Source organism: Carassius auratus, chromosome 32, assembly GCF_003368295.1.
Source record: "Carassius auratus strain Wakin chromosome 32, ASM336829v1, whole genome shotgun sequence".
Taxonomy (NCBI): Eukaryota; Metazoa; Chordata; class Actinopteri; order Cypriniformes; family Cyprinidae; genus Carassius; species Carassius auratus.
The window spans coordinates 32,198,289-32,220,277 of NC_039274.1; the positions used below are offsets into that span (position 1 = coordinate 32,198,289).

At 40.6% G+C, this 21,989-nt stretch overlaps 1 protein-coding gene, 1 long non-coding RNA gene, 3 other non-coding genes and 1 pseudogene across 5 annotated transcripts; 4 read left to right on the forward strand and 2 right to left on the reverse strand.

Moving 5' to 3' along the window:
• On the reverse strand, positions 1-1,170 carry LOC113052184 (uncharacterized). Its single transcript, XR_003276991.1, has 3 exons — positions 954-1,170; positions 271-442; positions 1-185 (listed from the first exon to the last, which is right to left on the reverse strand). It is a non-coding gene; the product is annotated as an uncharacterized LOC113052184 (long non-coding RNA).
• Positions 1,171-6,099: 4,929 nt separating this feature from the next.
• Positions 6,100-6,263, forward strand: LOC113052578 (U1 spliceosomal RNA). Its single transcript, XR_003277081.1, has one exon. It is a non-coding gene; the product is annotated as a U1 spliceosomal RNA (small nuclear RNA).
• Positions 6,264-9,266: 3,003 nt separating this feature from the next.
• LOC113052582 (U2 spliceosomal RNA) lies at positions 9,267-9,457 on the forward strand. The gene has a single exon (XR_003277084.1). It is a non-coding gene; the product is annotated as a U2 spliceosomal RNA (small nuclear RNA).
• A 3,255-nt stretch (positions 9,458-12,712) lies between these two features.
• Positions 12,713-15,159, reverse strand: LOC113052182 (uncharacterized). Its single transcript, XM_026216552.1, has 4 exons — positions 14,592-15,159; positions 14,325-14,494; positions 13,988-14,154; positions 12,713-13,458 (listed from the first exon to the last, which is right to left on the reverse strand). Exons 1-4 carry the CDS (start codon positions 15,035-15,037, stop codon positions 12,730-12,732), a joined length of 1,512 nt encoding a protein of 503 aa, XP_026072337.1. The 5' UTR covers positions 15,038-15,159; the 3' UTR covers positions 12,713-12,729.
• A 3,914-nt stretch (positions 15,160-19,073) lies between these two features.
• On the forward strand, positions 19,074-19,212 carry LOC113052581 (uncharacterized; annotated as a pseudogene).
• Positions 19,213-21,285: 2,073 nt separating this feature from the next.
• LOC113052583 (U2 spliceosomal RNA) lies at positions 21,286-21,476 on the forward strand. Its single transcript, XR_003277085.1, has one exon. It is a non-coding gene; the product is annotated as a U2 spliceosomal RNA (small nuclear RNA).
• Positions 21,477-21,989: the final 513 nt, after the last annotated feature.

The following is a 21,989-nucleotide window of genomic DNA, read 5'->3' on the forward strand; positions in this document are numbered from 1 at the left end:
TGTATTACCAATCAGAACCATGGGTGATGGAGTTCTTTGTGGAGATGGAAACTTTTGTTTCTTTTGCTTGCATTTTGTAAGATGGATGTTAAATTGTGCTTTTCGTATGATTGTAGCAGAACAATAGCAGCAATGAAAATGAGAAACATCTCTGCATTTTAAGCTGCATCTTATGATAATAAAATCTGAAATTTACAACAAAAAAAAACCCAGTGTAAAACACATATCCACTCACAAAACCATGTTTATGGATGTTCAAACACTACACACCTTCTTCACGAACAGCTGTTTTCAGATGATCCTGCACATGCTTCGTGACACTGTACAAGTCCACTGGTTTGTAGACCCAGGTCTCACAAAATGGGCAGTGATATTTATCACAGCATGAGATGCACTGTTCTATTGTTATCTTTTCTCCTTTTCTGAGGACTGTAGTATGCATCTAAACAAAAGAACATTTACAGTCAAGTTAATGTTTCTATATGTCAGATTTAAATGAACTCTGTCAGTCACACAAAGGTAAATTGAAGAGGTAACACTTTACAATAAGCTGTCAATGGTTAATATTAGTTAACAATGAACAATAAATGTTACAGTATCTATTAATCTTTGATAATGTTAGTTAATGAAAAGGATGACAAATACAAAAACAACACATGCAACAATCAGTGACATTAGCCTACTTTATTAATGCAAGTCTTTCTGCTCTATTTAAATACATCTCTAAAGGCTAATTTGTCGGCGAAAAAATACTTTTAAAGACCCTTTAACAGACCAGCAGCAGAATCCCTGTCACTTTGAATCCTAACATATATCATAACACGTCATAAATGTCTGAAATCGCAATTGCAATATACGATTATGACCAAAGCATCGTTGCAATTAAAAGCCGTTAACACAAACACACATTGTTTTTAAGAAAACATAAGTAAGTTAATATTTTTTTGACTTACTGCCAACGAATCTCGAATCCACCATACATCCGGAAGTGAATGAACCTGTACATGCGCAGTAACCCTAGGTATATAGCGCTTCTATACTCCTTGGTAACGCCAATATGTACGACGCGCATGCGTGTTAAACATATACCTTATGTCACATTGCGCATGCGCAGTAAACACATACGTGACGTACGTACGTGACGTCACCGCGCTACAGTCTGCAGCGACGGGTGTCTCGTGTGTCTGTGGGCCTATTTTTCATTTTGGATATGTTTAACTGTCAGCTGTACATCCAGGTTGGCCAAGACCACCTCAAAGTCCTAAAAGTGCTTGAACCCCGGTAATTGCTATACATTTTTTTTTTTTTTTTTTTTTTTGCTTCAAAGGGTCATCAAACCCCAGACTACTTTTCTCTGATTTTGGCATAGGTGTTTGTGTTGCACATAATAGAAAACAATGTTAGCTTCTGATAATTTAAACTGTTTGAGAAAACTGGTTAATTAAAAATTGTGCTATTTTAATTTTCTGAGTTTAAAATTTACATTTGTGTTGAGTTGACGTCAGTTGGAATGCAGTTTATTGATGATGCTAGGGCTGTGCGATATGTGATACCTTGTTAAATGTGATATTCAATATGCAATATATTGCTTAAAGTGTGCAAAATCAATTTCAATTTAAAATATATATAAAAAAAGCATGCTTATAACTATGTAACTATTTCTTAACTACTTTAACTTCTGATATTGACCAGTAGTGTTCAAGCATTACATAAAGTAGTCACTAATCCAAAAATGTCATATTAATATCAGTGGAAACAAAAACAAACAAAAAGACACCAATTTTATATCATTATAACTTTGCCAGGTCTGCTCCGATCATGATCGGCCGATCGTTATGCGCATCTCGTCAGTAAAGCCGGTTCTCTAATCAGCGGTAAATTCCATCAGGTGCGTGATTTCACATAGAGCAGCTGTTACTACACAGAGCCATTGTTAACTGAGAAGATGTGCAAATCCACGTTCATTTTCAGCATTTATTTGCGCATCTTCTCTAGGGTTATAGCAGGACTACTCTACAACAATTACAAATTTCCAAAAGCTAAAGAATAACAATGTGTTTTCAGAGTAATTTAAATATGTCTAATGAAGGAGCAGACCTCACATAAGAAAGAGCATTCCAAAGCTTGGGCCCAGCCACCGAAAAGGCCCGATAACCCTTTAATTTGTAACAACGTTGTGACACATTTAAAAGCAAGTGATTTAAAGATCTAAGTGACCTAGAAGGACAGTATGCCACAATAAGATTACAAATATACCTTGGTGCACAGCCACACAATGCCTTGTAAACAAACATAAAATCAGCTCTAAACTTGATGGGAAGCCACTGAAGGGATGCCAAAACAGGAGAAATATGATCCCTCTTTCTAGACTAGGGCTGCACGATATTGGGAAAAATTTACATTGCGATATTTTATTTTTCTGCGATATATATTGCGATATGAAATAAAAATATTCTTACAAACAAAAATGGGGTGAGCAAACTTATATTCTCATTTTAAATGATTTAAACATCGACACCATCGTGTCAACTGATTAATATGCACGAGGGAGAGAGAGCAAGACAGCGCTCGTTTTGTTTGAAGACATTGAGCATGCAGCCGGGGGCTTTGTGCGCGCGCTCTCTCTCTCAGGCCGGTGACCGGTGCAATATAAATAGGCGTCGGGTCTATTTCTAGCATGCACGTGTTTTCCGCGCCGACGCGCGTCTCATGCAGGCAGTCTGCAAGCTCTAACCTGTTAACATGGGAGCCGAATTTAAAATGGACACGTCACGCAGCTGAGACGCTTGCGCCATTCATCTAGTGTGTCGCTGGCCGCGCGCTCGCGATCTCTCTCTTTCTCTCTCTCTCTCTCGCGCGTGCTCTTTGGCCCATACTGTTAATGAATAATGGATCAGCTACGACAGCCTAAATCGCACATCCTGCGATGTGACTATCGTGGATTTGTACATCGCGATATCGATGCTTAAACAACACATCGTGCAGCCCTATTCTAGACCCAGTCAAAAGTCTTGCAGCAGCATTTTGAACAATTTGCAATCTAGATAGTGAAGATTGAGGAAGACCACAATAAAGAGAGTTGCAATAGTCTAATCGTGATGTTACAAAAGCATGAATTGAAACTTCTAGGTCTTTGCTTGAAAGAATATTCTTCAACTTTGCAATAGATCTTAAATGGAAAAAGCTTCCACTAATAACCACACTAATCTGTTTATCAAAGAGTAGTGAAGAGTCAAAGATCACTCCAAGGTTTTTGATTTGTTTGCACACATTCGTTGAGAGAGGACCTATCTGTGCTTTCAGAGCAGGAGAGGAATCTGCCGGCCAACCGAGAATTAAAACCTCTGTTTTATCCTCATTTAACTGCAAAAAATATTCGTCGTCGTCCTCTTGATATCATCTACATATTCCAATAACACATCAAATGAAGCAGTGGTGTCAAGCCTTACTGGAAGGTAAAGCTGAGAATCATCTGCATAACAGTGATATGAAATGATGTACTTCTGAAAAATGAGGGCCAAGGGCAGCATATAAAGGGAAAATAATAAATGTCCCAAAATAGATCCCTGAGGCACAACAAATAAAACGGGCGCAGATGACGAGGAACAATTTCCTAAATTTACAGGAAAAGTCCTCTTTTCTAGGTAGGAAGCAAACCACTTTAGTACAGTGCCCTTGACACCAACTATATCTTGTTTACATCAAAACTGAAACCAAGACATTCACATAGGACGCATATTTCTTGCATTTTCTAGAAGGACACCGTTGGACTCTCGTCTCGCACAAGAGAGCCACATGTTTAGAAAGAAATAATTAGTCAGTCCTAAATTGACAGAGTCGGTCGGGTTACGGCAAACAAGAATATTTTTAAGGATGGCCTTATCAGTGTTAACCATATAATAGTGTTTGGCGATATGGTCATTTTCAAATCATCATATCGCAGACATCCCAACCTGCAAAAAGTAATTTCAGGGAGATATCCCGAAGACCCCCCCCCCCCCCCCCCCAAAAAAAAGGAAAGGAAATACATCTCAGCTGTAGTCACAAATTCTCAGTGAGACTTTGCCTATCTGATTGGGAGAACTTCCCTGCGCTTAGCCTCCCTAACATGTTGTGGTCCCTAAAAGATAGCATAAAATATTATTTCTATAAGCTATAGGCTTATGTAATTATTCGTTAACTTTGTTTAAATATGTAGATTACTTATACTATTTATATAATCTGTTTATACAATTTATGTAAACTGCTTTTATTTATTTTCCATTACAACTTTAAACCAGTCTAAAGAGTTTGTTGTTTTCATGTAGCCTTCGCAACTAGCCTGAATAATTTGCAGATGAAATGAAACTTGTCGACTCACCTCAACATGCCTTTTGCAATCATTTAGCCTGCCATGGGCAATGCTTGAGCAAGACTGTCATTGTTTTACATCTATAAGACAGGGGTACACTTTCGTGAAATCTGCAGTAAAATGTGTCTTATACTTTTTTTTTTTTTTTTTTTGTGGCACTTTCCCTCAGCCATGGTGCTCCTGTTTCTAGATAGACATAACTGATTAATTTTGTTCGGGAGAAGAGATAAAAGCCCGCCCACACTGACAATTGATTGGTTGATTTGCAGAAACAGGCCAATCAGAATGCTCTCTGTTTGACATGCGCTTCGCACACACGCACATTAGCACACACGCAAGGTCTCTCTCTCTCTCTCTCTCCCTCTCTGCCGTGCGCGCTACACAGTTTGAAACGCAGTATCTGTTTCGCATTCGCATGCGCGCTTTTGCTCGCTCGGTCTAGATTCTGGGAGATTTTAACTAATATGCAGGTCTCAGGGAGCCGCTTTCAATATGCGGGAGACTCCCGGAACTTCCGGGAGACTAGGGATGTCTGATATCGTCAGCCCGTGAGATCGACGATACACAATATTATCACAAAAAACATCCCACTCCAACAGTGTAAAAGTAGCCGGACTTGGCAACGCTGCATCAGACTGAGTTCAGCAACAATGCTTTGCTACTTGCCTGTGCACCTGCCTATAAATTGGCCTAATTTTCAGCACAATCGGCTGATGCAGATTGCCAAAAATCATCCGATTAATCAGCTCTTTTTAACGTCAAGCAAAACTCTATTACTTGAAATTAAACTTTGTCTTTTCCCTTTTATAAAAATGATTCTGATATCACATGCCCTTGTGATATGCATATTGTGATATTTACATTTCATATGACGATAACTTCGATATATCGTGCAACCCTAGATGACGCGATGGTGTCTGTTAAATTGAGACTGCTTATTCTTATCCTTCAAGACTCTTTGCTTATTTTTTCACAACAGCATGTTGATTTGCTGTGACAGATCCTTCAGACTGTGTGACTGCATACATTAACTGAGAGAAACTTTTTTTATTAATGCAGCAGAATAAGCCAAAAAAATTATCAGAGGTGCAACTGCGTCTTTCACATGCTTTCGATGCAGAGTGCAAATGGCTGTGCATTTATTTGTTTTTAACTCGATGGGAGCTAAATGAAACTGAACCCAAAGCTGTGTGTGTTGCCTTTCTTCCCTTCTTCCCCCTCTGCTCTACTGCATGCCACTCCCACTTTTTTAGCACTTAAAAAAAAAATTTAGTGAGAACTAACCAGTGCTGAAGCATGAGGTTTCATGACCTTTTAACTCCTGGTTTCCATCATCAGACTGCGGCTCGAATGTGTAAGATACAATCTGTACCATCTTTTCTACGTATTAAGTCTCCAGGGCTGTTGTTCCGTCATGACAATGGCCTCTTTGTTTCCGACACGTGCTTTACACCGTAGACCAATCAAAAAGGACTGTGCCATCTCTGACCTATCACAACACTGAGGGTTCACGGATAGGAGGGGTTTAGAGACTTTTTTTTTTACGGCGTTGCACAAGTCATTTAGAAAATAGATCAAATAAAATACATTTTTGGAGAAAACTAAGGTGTTTATAGAACAATATTAGCAACCTTAAAAATGATATGATTGGGGGACACTATATTGTATGGACTCCATAGTAATTCGCCCACCGTTACTGAGAAGGATGTTCCCTGCAGTGCTCCCTCTTCAGGGTCAGTGTAGAACTCATACTTACCTGGCAGGGGAGATACCATGATCAAGAAGGTGGTTCACCCAGGGCGAGGCTCAGCCATTGCACTCCGGTTGTGCTGACCCCTGCGAATTCCCCAAATGTGGGAATCTCGACTGCATAATTTCTGGTAGTGGGGGACTGCGTTCGCGCTCTCCCCTGATCTTCTAGTAAAAAATAGAATTCAGTGTAGGCTCTGAAGATGTAAGGGTATTTTCCATAACTTTGTGGATTATTCAGTGAGTGAAATAAGTATTTGATTGCTTCTAAACTTGCTAGAGTTCTTGGTGTATATAATGGTGTATATAATTCCACTCCTTGGTATAACTTGGCTTGGTACAGCTTGGTATGGCACTGCTCAACTCTGCTCTGTTTGCTTGTCCACTGCAGTTTAGTACAGCTTTAGAGTAGGCGGAGTATTCACATGTCGTTATTGTTACGCCCACAACTATGGGCAAGACCAAAGTGTTAGGCTACAAGACCATCAGCAAGAAGCTTGGTGAGGAGACAACTGTTTGTGCGGTCATTTGAAAAATGGAGAAATACAAAAGGACCATCAGTCATGCTTGGTCTGGAGCTTTGTGCCAGGTCTTGCCTCATGGGGTATGGATGATCATGAGAAAGGTGAGGGATCAGTTAGGACTACACAGGAGGAGCTTGTTAATGATTTTAAGGCAGTTGGGACCACAGCCACCAAACAAAACATTGGTAACACACTACACCTCAATGGACTGAAATCCTGCAGCAACCGCAAGGTCCCCTTACTACTATAAAACGGTGAAAATGCTCAGGAAATCTGTCCTGTCTTGCCTGCACTCGAGATGGTGACGTGTGAACGTGTGAGATTCTTCACTCCTATTGGTTGTTGCTCGTGAAATTCACTGTTTATTTGCAAAAAGTTGAAGCATTCTCACCTTTTGACGCTTGACTCACAACGCATGCCCACATTCCGTCGCCAATGGTCACTGTGCTGGAAGACGCCAGCTCTCCATTGAAAATGCATGGGATTATGTCGCTCTGTCACTGGCGGTGTGAACTGGGCTTGAGATATTTTCAGACCTGGTGACAAACTTAAAAAAAAAAAAGTCTTGCTTCTGTGCTTTCCAACAAGGGTTTTCGCACCAAGTGCCAAGTCATGTAGTTGGCTTAGTTGATATTTTGTTTCTATATTTTAAAATTAACATTCCATGAAAATTGTAGATCTTTAATTTCTTTGTAAGTGGACAAACTTCAAGAATCACCAGGGGATCAAAAGAATATTTCTCCCACTGTATAAATGATAAATATCTAATGCTTCCTACAATGCTTCCTAGCTTGTCCTGTAAAGCATCTGTACATGCAAACAAGTTCCTAACTTTATCTTGCTTTATAAATCCCAAATCCCTAAAGTGGTACATCTAATCAAAATTGATTAAAGGCTGGTTCACACGGCAGGATAATTAGGCCGATTTTAGCCCCGATTCACTCCTTCCGACAATCTTAGGATGCTCCGATTATCGTAAAATAATCTGATCAAATATTCCTGCCGTGTGTGGTGTGTTAAGACCGCTCTCCTCTGCTCGGAAGAACGTCGGGACCGCTCCGATCTCAAATCGGGGATATCCAACATGTTGGATTTATTTGGCCCGATTTCTTCTCGTGTGTGGTGTCCCCCGAGGACAAACAATCACGCAGCCTGTGGACTGTGGCGTGTAGCCAATCAGAAAGCGAGGTGACGAGGCAGTGATAGTACCGGGAAACAAAATCAAAACAGCCGGCGTATATAATAAAACAAATATAACAAATACAAATAAAGTCGATGGGCATAACTACATCCACAACTGCAGTCCACCAGAGTACATGGAAACGAATATATGAACGTTTATTTCAACGGTTATTAATCTGTGTAGTACGTAACAACATTTCTATGAGATAAAACAACAACTTTCCTCCATATCATGATGTAGCAAGTATAGTCTATGCTCGCGTTGTCTCCACCTCTTTGACCATCGCCTTTTCTTGTTTTTCTTATGTTTTTTTTACCGTTAAAAACAAAGCACAAACTATGACCACTGCATCCTCTTCGTCCGCCATGATTGTTTACTCTGAAGTCACGTTTGATCTCGAGGGATTTTGCGAGATTTCCCGTCTGACCTGGGAATGCTCGGGAGTCAAATCGGTTCGTGTGTGATGTGTTGATATTGCCGTGTGGCTGCACACCACACACTGAACGACCAAAACTGTTAGACCCGTGATTTTTTATCGCCGTGTGTGGGGTCTCTCAGGTTTGGAAAATCGGCCGACAATTTTAAAATCGTCCCGTGTGAACCAGGCCTAAGATGAACTAAAGATAATCATGAAAAATTCAAAGGCAACTGGAGAGCAAAGTAAAAAAAAAAAAAAGTTTCTGTTCTTTGTTTTGTTGTTGGACCCCTCCCCTTCTCATATGGTCACCTCCCCTCGTCCCACGCTTTACCCTCCCACTTCATCACAGCTTTGCACACCCATTGTTTTTAACCGCTTTCAAATCGGAGGTGTGAATGACCGGTGCTCAAGTAAGGGGGGGCTTCATGACTGTTTAAGCCATGTCTGAGCTACATTAACAACTGCATTGTACACAAGAACTATTTGAGTAAAAAAATAATAAGCCAAGTAAAAGCCTACTCTTACAAATCTCTAATGCTTCCTACAATGCTTCCTAGCTTTTCCTGTAAAGCATCTGTACATGCAAACAAGTCCCTAACTTTATCTTGCTTTATAAATCCCAAATTCCTACAGTGGTAAATCTAATCAAAATTGATTATTCAGATGAACTAAAGATAATGATGAAAAATTCAAATGCAACTGGAGAGAAGTAAATTTTAAAAAAAGTTTTTGTTCTTTTTGTTGTTGGACCCCGCCCCTTCTCATACGGTCACCTCCCCTCATCCCACGCTTTACCCTCCCACTTAATCACAGCTTTACACACCCATTGTTTTTAACCGCTTTCAAATCGGAGGTGTGAATGACCGGTGCTCAAGTAAGGGGGGTTTCATGACTCTTTAAGCCATGTCTGAGCTACATTAACAACTGCATTGTACAGAAGAACTATTTGAGTTAAAAAAAAAAATAAGCCAAGTAAAAGCCTACCATAGTCACATTTGCTATGTCAAAGGATGTGGTTCCTCCTGTTGACCGTTTGTAGGTATCGCTTCTCGGCCTTTTGGCTAAGATCAAGTGTAGTATCTGTTCTTATCAGTTTAATATCTGATACGTGCCCTACCCGGGCACCATATATTAAATTGATTTTTGGAGCTGGGAGATGGAATAGGGGCTTGCTCCGTCCACTCCACGCATCGACCCGGTATTGCAGTACTTCCGGGAACGGTGCACCCCCTCTAAAATGTTTAAAAGAAGAAAATATTGTGTCTGCAAGTAAGCAATGATTGCATTAATCTTATGTTTAACAGCTCTTAGTATTTTTTTTTTTTTTTTTTTTGTCGAACTTGTGTATGCTTTAGACTATTTGGAAAATTAATAAATGTGGTTGTGGAAATTCTCTTTTGCTCTGCATTGTAGGTAGGCTGGTGTGTGGTTTTTCATCAGGAAGCTAGATCTGTATCTTTTGTGGCTGACGAGGTCTCCTGATTAACTTCGGAACACACTAGGGATGGGTACCGAAACCTGGTGCCAATATGGTATGTACCGAACTGAATCAGAAGGCAGATATTTGGTGCCTCCTAAATGCCTGAGCGACCAATTTAAATATTTGTTCTGGTTTTCTGAAAAGTATGCAAGAAGCATGGGCGCCACTAGGCTTTTTTTAGTGGGCATATAGCATTTAGCTCCATAAGCTGTACACAAATTCATGATCGCCGCGGAGTCAGTCCCCTTAAATTTCATATGAAAAGGGCGGCAGACCTGTCTCTTCTTATTTCAGCCTGCTCTTCAATCCGCAGACTCAAACAGAAACAGAGGACATAACGTGAGTGTTATTGATAGATTGTTAGAATATCTGTATCTGTGCAGTTCTTTGTAAAAAATACAGTTTACAAAAGGTCACAAGGGAGCAATCGTTTTCCTATCTACTGTAAAGTTTTCTTTCCGTTCACCTCTCAACACCATAGCGGTTTCCTCCAGCGACAATCTAACCCTTAACACATATGAACGCACTTTTTATACTTATTTAAAAATACTTAATTATACGTACTTTATACATACACTAATGTGCAAAAGTCTTAGGCACGTTAGTATTTTCACCCGAAAGAATGGTGTTCACCCAGTTATTTATATCTTTTCTGTAGTGAAAAATATCAGTTTACAATTCCAAACATTAATTTTGCCATTAATTTTTATAATAATATACTGAGATTTTTGAATGCACAAGCAGTATGAAAACAGCCGGTGCTCCACATGGAGATCTGATCTTGCCATCATCGAATCTCAAGTTAATTGATATTGAAATTAATGGCAAAATTAATGGGTCTCATTCATAAAACACGAGCAGAACGAATTTTTGTGTAAATCGTGTGTAAAGGTGGCGTAAATGTTCGGATTCATTAAAATGTTCGTATTTTCCAAATGTTAGTTAGTACGAAATAAATTTACACCTGCTCCCAGCCACGCGTAAATAGTGCGTTTAACATCTGAATGTTTTGCTCATTAATACAGCTGCATTTTAATTCACATTAATCGGGTACATATTTAAACAGCATTTTGAAAAAAAATATTATATATAGTAATTAAATACGGTTTTTCTTTTCACTTCTGGGACTGTTCGATTAACAGATGAAACTCCATTAACAGCATCTGTCATATGCTGCCAAGCTTCCTTTTTTTAGGACCAGATACGCCACTTTGTACGCTTGAAAATAAAACGTGGCGTTTTGAATGAACTTCTGATAATAAAACTTAAATTTCTGCAGCTGAGATTTTTTAAATTTTCCATTCGATTTTTGAGGAGACATGTTGAAATCCTTTGTTTGGTGTCATAATATGATGCTCATATATAGTTGTCAGTCGGATTTAATGGGCGGGATTTATGGTAGCTAATTGAGAATGCGCGTGCACTCGCGTCCCATTTAGACTGATTGGAATTCATTAACACACACACACATTTCACTATCACATTTGACGTTTACGAAGTATTTGTAAATCAGGAGAAGAGTTTTCGGGAAGGTCTCTTTACGCGAAAATCACTCACATATTTACTCGTATATTTACGAATGTTTCATGAATGAGACCCAATGTTTGGAAATGTAAACTGATATTTCCTACTGACACAATACAGCAAAATATATTAATAACTGGCTTATTTTAAATAACTTAAAATAATCTTTTTTTGGAGTGAAAATACTAATGTGCCTAAGACTTTTGCACAGTAGCCTACTGTACTTTACAAACGACATTGTTGCAACTTTATATAGAATCACCATAGTCATTCACAGAACTGATTAAAGACCGTGACAGACAGCACTCATTTTAACTAAATATCAGAGTGATTGATAAAGACACAGTAGAAACATTATGTGTGGTATCAGTTTAGACAACGTTGCCATTTTAAAAGTATTGAAATGGCAACGGTATCTTTAAAAACACAGTCGATACTCAACCGTATAACACACTTTGAATTCATTTTTAGGATTGGAATGCCAAGTTTGAGGAGTTCAGCATCATCCACAGTTACTCTCTGCTGCACACACTGGTACATTTTGGTGATGTGATGCTTCAATGGTGACCTTTGAGCCTTTCCTCCAGAACCAGGATGAAGCCACAGCTGTTTAATAAGGCAGTACATCAGACGTTTTTTTTCTGGAGTCAACCAAGTGGCAGCCGAGTAATGTTTCCTGAACTTTTGCACCAAAGATGCCTCAGACGGATCTTCACTTGTTCGGCCGAACAGAGCATTGCCCCAGCGTGCTGAGTAAAGGCTGTCAAACTGCTCGATGCTGCGATCGTGGAGGTCAAGTTTGTTCCAGGCCCTGATGACCCTCTGCCTGTTAGAGTCACTCATCGCAAGCTTTCCCTCCTCCAAGGCGATCTCTACAAGGACTTTGCACAGATCCTCTACGTGTTGGTATCCAGGGAGATGATTGGGACCGCACACATCCTCCACACAGGGATCGAACTCTGCAGCTGCTACCTGGTCAGTGAGGCACAGACTGTTTCTCAGAGGAGTCAGACGATCAAACTCACTGTCGGAGTTGTATCCCACCTCCTCCTCTTCCTCCTCTGCCGCAGCAACAGAGACCTCATCCTCTCCATCCTCACCCGCTCGAAGTGTCTCTCTGGTCTGAGCGTAATGGTCTGGAGCACTGAAAGGCTCTGATGACTGAGAGAACAGATACTCCAAACCGATCCGCTCATCCCCTGCGGGAACTGGAGGCCTGTAGTTTGCCTCCTCCACCTCCCCAAACAGTTCCTGACACCTTTCATTTAGCCGATGCACCAGAGGAGAGACGTACACCATGTGCTTTCTCCCTTTTTGGCCTTTGACGCTGGCCGATTCCCTGTCTGAGTTCCAGCGTGCAATGCCAGCCAGGAGATACACCTGGAAGGGGACAGCAGCACAGTGGGGCCCAGGGATCATGTTGGGCAAAAAAGAGTGAAAGCCTTCCAGGCTGTTGCTCCCTCTCACTGTGCTGTATCTTGGGAGATGGACACCGTTACGTTACATGTACAAATACTTCGTAATGGTGTACATGTTTCTCCCCGGTGGATCCTGGATGCATTCGAGGTGCTTCTGCTGGTTCTCCCATATGTGGTCAATGGCCACAGCGTCCTTGAACAGGTGCACCTGGTTCTCATCCATCCCAGCTGCTCCCTTCAAGATGCCGATGGCCCTCTGGACACGTGCACAGGTTTCCTGGGCACCCAACGTGATCCTCCTGACATGACGGCTGAGGTCTGACTTGCTTACATGTAGTTCGACAATCTGGCTGTCAGTCAGGGAAGCGTAGCGCGTTGGGTGACCGGCACGTGTGGCCTGTACCAGGAGCGCCACATCGTCCTTGTTGTAGGCGAAGACCGCAGCGGATAGGGCGGACTTAAACAGGGCGTACTTCGGATGGTGATCCGTCCGTAAGGCTGGATCAAATCGATGGATCCAATGAAAGATGTCGAGCCGTACCAGCATACCCCTGTCAGTCCACTCGCTGAAGAGCTGCTCCACAGAAGACACGCCTTGGACACGACAGCAGCCGCGATCCACATACATGAGCTCGGGAGGTGCCTCGTCAGCTCTTCTGTACCTCTCCATGAGGCCTTCAGCCATTGGCCGCATTTTGTCCAGCGACTCCTCGCAAGTCAGGACTGACGTGAGAATCTGGCCCAGCTCGTTGGCCACGTTGGTGCACCATTCCGCCGTACCCTTTCCATCCCCGTAAAGTTTCTTGCAGATCTGATAATGAATAAACAAATAGATTCCAACATTCGTTATTATTTTTCGTTCATTCCACGTTTTTTTCAGTGTTGGGTTATTAGTTTCGCCAGGGGCCAGATGTTCAAAAGTGATCTGATCTGATTTTTTTCCATCAGAGTGGAACAAATCTTGAAAATGGGTTGCCAAAAAGAAGAAAAAGATTAAGAAAAATCCAATCTTGGTTTTGATCTGGATTAAGTCATCAATTTGGGTTCAAAATGTTTTCATTAAATTAGACTACTTTTGTTCCAAAAAAGAAAATGGATTATTTTGATCCCAGCACAGAAAGTTATAGAACTTTAAAACTGGTCCCAAAATACATACTATGTAACGTAATATATCTCCAAACAGCCATCAATATCAAAAAAAAATATTATACTTAATTTACCATACTAGTTGTTGTTATTACTACGATTTATTGACTCAAATTTCCCCTGATGCAAAAATGGACAATCCTGTATGTTTACACTAAGACTGTCATTTGTTTGTTTGCATTTGTTTAATTTACCTTTTTGGTGGAGTCGTACTTGAGGACTTTGCCAAAAGTAGACATAATCTGTGTCCGGTAGTCCTCGACGTTATCTGCTTCTGCGATGAGAAAGGCCTTTCTTAACAGCTTTGGACATGGCAGCTCTCTCCTCGCCGGTGGTCGCTGGAATTGTTGGCAAAAATTCCCTAAAAGCAGAAAAAACACAGACGAAGACTTCATTATTGGTGGTGAAAACAAAAAAACCTTAAGAGTTGGATGGAGGGGAGATTTGTTCCTATTATAGTGAGGTCTCCTGCTGTGCTGAAGTCAGATCTGCAGTAATGAGCGACACGAAAACAATTAACTCTTAACTTACGTGTGATCGACCCTGGTTTTTTGTACTGGCTGAGGAGGGTGGTGTACAAGTCCTTCCTTTGCAGGTACTCCTCGCAGTGGCTCTCCAGGACCTGCCTCCACACCTTGGCCATGGTGTTGCCCTCGGTGCGATCCCTCATCAGGCGGATAACCTGCTTGTCCACGTCACGCCTAAAATTATAGCACAGTGTTTGGATTCCTGTAGATCTTTGATTTTCTTTTTTTAGGGTTAGGTTTAAATCATTGTGGAATTATGCAGAGAACTCACCGTAATGTCAAGACAGCAGGGAACACCGCTCTGTGTGCTGGACTGAGCTGGTTAAGGATGCACGCATCCCATGAGAGGAATCGACCAATGGAGTGTTCCTCAGACTCCTTTGCAGCCTTTCTGCAAGCGTTGCATGCCAGGACTTCTGTCAGCATGGAGTACCAGCCAGACATGTGGCAGATCTGCCTGACAGTTTTTGAGTACCCACAACGGTACAGAAAGGCCTTCTGACTAGAGCGTGCCGGGCAGTCAGACCTTGGGCATCGAAGACTGTATCGCCACACTCCGACTGGTCTCCAGAAAAAAACGGAGCCATGAAAAAAGGAGTCTGCTGAGGGGACTTTTCCTTCCACCACTCTAGGAAATTCAGGAAGGTGAAACCACATTCTGTTGTCCTTCAAGACTTTCCTCCACCTCGTGCTGCCGTGCTTGTCTTTATAAGACATTGCCTTCTGGAAAAGTCCCCTTTCAGCATCCTCCTTCAGCCACGTTATGTCTATATCTGGTCGACACTACAGAGCACTGAGCACTAGAACGACCAGACACAGGACCAGTTTCTTCCCTCAGGCAATCCATCTTATGAACAGCTTATAATAACGGCGAACACACTACACTTTATATTTATATACACACACACTTTATTTATCTAACACACATACTTAGCATACACTTAAATTTTGCACACAATATATATGTAAATACATAACTTCATTTTGTAATATACCTGCCTACAATTGTCATTTGTATATTGTCATTCACTATCTACTTATTTGTATTTTTTATTCTTTTATTATGTGTTTTATGTTCTGTCGCTGTCATTCTGTTGTACTGCGGAGCTTCTGTCACGAAAACAAATTCCTCGTATGTGTAAACATACCTGGCAATAAAGCTCATTCTGATTCTGATTCTGATGTCTGCGCTGGTGAGGCCATAAGGACCAGACTCCCACATTTTGTGCCAACCCTCAAGCGTCACCTGGTAGTATAACAGAGACAAAATCTTATGTAACAAACACCTAAACTGTTTGTTTGTCTAACAACCACTGACTATTTAGACCGTTACCTCAGAATGTGTTGTGTCTGCTGGAGGAGCTGCTTGAGGAACTAATGCAGGAGCTGATCCAGGAACTGCTGGAGGAGCTGATGCAGGAGCTGCTGGAGGAGCTGCTATAGGAGCTGATGCAGGAGCTGCTGGAGGAGCTGCTATAGGAGCTGATGCAGGAGCTGCTGGAGGAGCTGATACAGGAGCTGCTGGAGGAGCTGATACAGGAGCAGCTGCAGGAGCCTTTAACGTAAGTGTATTAGTGAAAACCTTTTTCATTTACCTAAGCATACTTTTGCATGCCCCTACCCATTTATGGTGCCCCACCTGGAATCAGGGAGGTAACAGGTTATTGTGATGTACAAACTAGGGACTTACAGCATACGGTGAAATGTAGCCTGTGGATGGCTTTTGTGGAAGATCCGGATGGGAGCCTTTTTCTGGCGACTTTTTTCTACCCACAGCTTCCCCAGCTGCTAAATGTGGACAGTTGTCTTCATCAGCGCACACAGTGTTTTTTTGACTTTGCATTAATTAATACAAGGTTCATGCCATAACATATAATTCAAGACATTAATAAAGCGATATAAACCTTGTCTTTCAAAGGAGGTGAGAGCTTCCACCAGCAGAGCGTCATCCGCCCAGCCACCATCACCTTTGGACCCTGATGAGCTGGCAGCTGCTGCGGGAGGGTCCCTGTCCTGTGGAGGTTTCTGTGATGTACGGGTAGGTGACATTTGCATGAAATGTTGTGGCTTGTTTTTTATTAAAGGCACCATAAAAAAAGCCTACCTCTTTGTCGAGAATGTACTGCCTGAAGCGCTTCAGTGACTTGGTGGTGATGTCCTCCACCTTCATCACCAGCCACTGCTGCACAGAGCAGTGCGCCTCCTTTGCCATTTTCCTTTCATGGTCGGTCCCGGCTTGTGGGTCATCCTGAAGAGACTTGTGCAGGCTGTACCACTGCCACATCTCCTGGAATGTGAATGACCTGAAGCGGCCCTGCCCATAAATAGCCCTGTCCACATTGATCTCTAGGTGGCAGGAGACCTGTGGAAACAGCTGCACCTACCTCAGCAGGAGATCCTTCACCCACTCGTCAGGGCTCGCTTTTCTTTCATGATGGCGACGTTCTTTTATGTGCATATCAAGCAGACTAAAACATCACATAAGATAATTAATTGGTGGAAAAACAAGTTTAGAAAACGTTATTTCTGTTAAGTACAGCATACTTACTACTTAATGTAGCCAACGTCGTTCTCCACCAGCCATTTAAAACTTTGGCCGTTGTATTTTCCAAATGTAATCTGGAGCTGGCCAAGGTACTGCACCTCTGATGGAGTCAAGGTAATGGGCTGACATCTCTTTTTGGCTGAAGACAGATCAATTGTAATGACTTTTTATTTTATTTTATGATAGGCCCAAAAAAAAAGTTTATGCTGCAGTGTAAACATAGGGTGGAAACACATCGATTGCATATTACCTTCCTCACAAGCTGTCTTTTTATCCTGGCCTGTCTTTCTATTATAGCATGTGTTTCGGGATGCCAGTGCCTTGGCCTCCTTTGAAGCCTTAAGAAGGCATTGTTGCCTATTTTGTGGCACACTTGTGTCTAAAATGCACAAGGTGGGAAACAAGGGATCCATGTCTAACACACCTGTAGGAAACAGTCTCTTATAATCACCATGATGATACGGGGACATATTTGTCCACAAGCAAGTATTGAATAAATTTGAAGGTGTTCAGATGTGTTCAATACTTCCTGTTTCCTTTCAATTTTATTACACTCATCTTCATTAATGGACTTATATTTTTTTTTCATGTCTTCGTGTACATTACACTTTACTGTTCATTACTTTTGAGTATGAAATGTGCTATATAAATAAACTTGCCTTGCCTTACACAACGATATGGGTCATTCTACAGAAACGTCCACTTTTGGTATGGCAAAATGTGTTAAAATGCATTTATTTTTCTAACACTTAAACTTAGACAAGATTATAAGATTACCTGTTGACTTTATGAATGCATATAAATTACAGTTTAATTATTTTTCTTTTTAGCTCTTTTGTGCAATTTTTGAGCTTGACTTTTGAGCAAGACCAAATGTACCATTTTAAGCCTTTGTGATCTGAATATGTATTCAGTCTGAAAAATAATGAAAATGCAAGAAATCAGGAGATTGTTTTATTTTGTGTGAAAGATGAAAACAAGGTAACAACAGTGACATTTTTCATGAAAAAAATGCATTTTACAAATGTCTTAATTTCTGATAACTGTAAAGAAACCGTGGAATTAACAGGAGCCTTTTTTTTCTCAGATCTTTATAAAATAGAAAGGGGCAAGTCAAGTGATGACGTCAGTGTGATTTTTATTTTTAAATTACAGATATTTGTCAAATGGTAACACCAGTGACACAACTTCACTTATACATTTCATAATATTCAGCATTTTATTATGCCATTAATAAATATATATTTATATATATATATATATATATATATATATATATATGAATACATTATTGTGTTTTTAAGGGTAGAAAAACTGGTTTGTACTTAAAAATAAAGCAATTTCCCTCTGTACATGGCTGTGGGGACAAGCAGTTTTGTGACGCTTGGAATTATTTATAATTAATTAATAACACATAGTGCTACATTGATGGCGCAAGAAGGTTTAATTGTTCACATTGTTTTATTTTAAAATATTAAAAACAAATTGTAATGTTTCTGTAAAGGCTAGGGACATGAAAATACAAATTTCTGTAGAATGACACACATAATACATACACACAAACACATAAATAATGTGTGTATAATTGTCATTTATATATATATATATATATATATATATATATATATATATATATATATATATATATATATATATATATATATATATATATACACACACGCACACGTCTATGTGTATAATGACAAGCAAGCGTTTGGCAGACGCTTTTATCTAAAACGAGCGACTTGAAGTTCATTCATTTTTTTTTCTATCGGTATTTTTGGCAAAATTATCTAACAACCGCTACTAATAATCGTCGCTATACATAGAATTATATATGAAAGAGTATGTATTCATTCATAAGCATTGCTAATTGTAAAGGGAAATAAGGATTTTTTTTTTTTTTTCAAAAACGTCCTTCACAACGGTCACGAGCGGCACGACGCAACACCACGCAAACGCGATCATATTTCTGACTTGATGCGAATAAGACCCCAACTTTGCGTGGATATTATAACATTATAATAACTTACCAAACACACTTCACAAACTTCGGATGACGGGTGAGCATTTCACAGGAGCGCTAGCGCATCATCCAGAGGCGACCCGATTGGTCTAAGCTTTAGACAGCCCGGCCTTCCCATTGGCTCGCGCTGTCTGAACTTCAGACAGCGCGGCCTTCTGATTGGCGCACCTGTGGACTCGCGGCCAATCGGCAGGCCGGGCTGTCTAAAGTCTACAGCGGCCATTGCACGGCGCTCGGGCTCGCGTCTGCGAATTCCCCAAATGTGGGAATCTCGACTGCATAATTTCTGGTAGTGGGGGACTGCGTTCGTGCTCTCCCCTGATCTTCTAGTAAAAAATAGAATTCAGTGTAGGCTCTGAAGATGTAAGGGTATTTTCCATAACTTGGTGGATTATTCAGTGAGTGAAATAAGTATTTGATTGCTTATAAACTTGCTAGAGTTCTTGGTGTATATAATGGTGTATATAATTCCACTCCTTGGTACAACTTGGTATGGCACTGCTCAACTCTGCTCTGTTTGCTTGTCCACTGCAGTTTAGTACAGCTTTAGAGTAGGCGGAGTATTCACATGTCGTTATTGTTACGCCCACAACTATGGGCAAGACCAAAGTGTTAGGCTACAAGACCATCAACAAGAAGCTTGGTGAGGAGACAACTGTTTGTGCGGTCATTTGAAAAATGGAGAAATACAAAAGACCATCAGTCATGCTTGGTCTGGAGCTTTGTGCCAGGTCTTGCCTCATGGGGTATGGATGATCATGAGAAAGGTGAGGGATCAGTTAGGACTACACAGGAGGAGCTTGTTAATGATTTTAAGGCAGTTGGGACCACAGTCACCAAACAAAACATTGGTAACACACTACACCTCAATGGACTGAAATCCTGCAGCAACCACAAGGTCCTCTTACTACTATAAAACGGCGAAAATGCTCAGGAAATCTGTCCTGTCTTGCCTGCACTCGAGATGGTGACGTGTGAACGTGTGAGATTCTTCACTCCTATTGGTTGTTGCTCGTGAAATTCAGTGTTTATTTGCAAAAGTTGAAGCATTCTCACCTTTTGACGCTTGACTCACAACGCATGCCCACATTCCGTCGCCAATGGTCACTGTGCTGGAAGACGCCAGCTCTCCATTGAAAATGCATGGGATTATGTCGCTCTGTCACTGGCGGTGTGAACTGGGCTTGAGATATTTTCAGACCTGGTGACAAACTTAAAAAAAAAAAAAGTCTTGCTTCTGTGCTTTCCAACAGGGTTTTCGCACCAAGTGCCAAGTCATGTAGTTGGCTTAGTTGATATTTTGTTTCTATATTTTAAAATTAACATTCCATGAAAATTGTAGATCTTTAATTTCTTTGTAAGTGGACAAACTTCAAGAATCACCAGGGGATCAAAAGAATATTTCTCCCACTGTATAAATGATAAATCTCTAATGCTTCCTACAATGCTTCCTAGCTTGTCCTGTAAAGCATCTGTACATGCAAACAAGTTCCTAACTTTATCTTGCTTTATAAATCCCAAATCCCTACAGTGGTACATCTAATCAAAATTAAGATGAACTAAAGATAATCATGAAAAATTCAAAGGCAACTGGAGAGCAAAGTAAAAAAAAAAAAGTTTCTGCTCTTTGTTTTGTTGTTGGACCCCTCCCCTTCTCATATGGTCACCTCCCCTCGTCCCACGCTTTACCCTCCCACTTCATCGCAGCTTTGCACACCCATTGTTTTTAACCGCTTTCAAATCGGAGGTGTGAATGACCGGTGCTCAAGTAAGGGGGAGTTTCATGACTCTTTAAGCCATGTCTGAGCTACATTAACAACTGCATTGTACACAAGAACTATTTGAGTAAAAAAATAAGCCAAGTAAAAGCCTACTTTTACAAATCTTTAATGCTTCCTACAATGCTTCCTAGCTTTTCCTGTAAAGCATCTGTACATGCAAACAAGTCCCTAACTTTATCTTGCTTTATAAATCCCAAATTCCTACAGTGGTAAATCTAATCAAAATTGATTATTCAGATGAACTAAAGATAATGATGAAAAATTCAAATGCAACTGGAGAGAAAAGTAAATTTAAAAAAAAGTTTTTGTTCTTTTTGTTGTTGGACCCCGCCCCTTCTCATACGGTCACCTCCCCTCATCCCACGCTTTACCCTCCCACTTAATCACAGCTTTACACACCCATTGTTTTTAACCGCTTTCAAATCGGAGGTGTGAATGACCGGTGCTCAAGTAAGGGGGGTTTCATGACTCTTTAAGCCATGTCTGAGCTACATTAACAACTGCATTGTACAGAAGAACTATTTGAGTTAAAAAAAAAAGCCAAGTAAAAGCCTACCATAGTCACATTTGCTATGTCAAAGGATGTGGTTCCTCCTGTTGACCGTTTGTAGGTATCGCTTCTCGGCCTTTTGGCTAAGATCAAGTGTAGTATCTGTTCTTATCAGTTTAATATCTGATACGTGCCCTACCCGGGCACCATATATTAAATTGATTTTTGGAGCTGGGAGATGGAATAGGGGCTTGCTCCGTCCACTCCACGCATCGACCCGGTATTGCAGTACTTCCGGGAACGGTGCACCCCCTCTAAAATGTTTAAAAAAAGAAAATATAGTGTCTGCAAGTAAGCAATGATTGCATTAATCTTATGTTTAACAGCTCTTAGTTTTTTTTTTTTTTTTTTTTGTCGAACTTGTGTATGCTTTAGACTATTTGGAAAATTAATAAATGTGGTTGTGGAAATTAGTGGTGGAAATTATGATTCTTTCTAGTGATTCGTTCATTTTCAGTTCGTTCACCAAAATGATTCGTTCAGAATCGTTCACTGATTCGTTCAGTCACCATTTCTTCGTATTACACAAAATAAGCCAGCAGATGGCAAAAAAAGTGTATTATGTCGTTATGTCTTAAGTCAATGGGTCTCATTCATGAAACATTCGTAAATATACGAGTAAATATGTGAGTGATTTGCGCGTAAAGAGAACTTCCCGAAAACTCTTCTCCTGATTCACAAAAACTTCGTAAACGTCAGATGTGATAGTGAAATGTGTGTGTGTGTTAATGAATTCCAATCAGTCGTAAATGCGACGCGCGTGCACG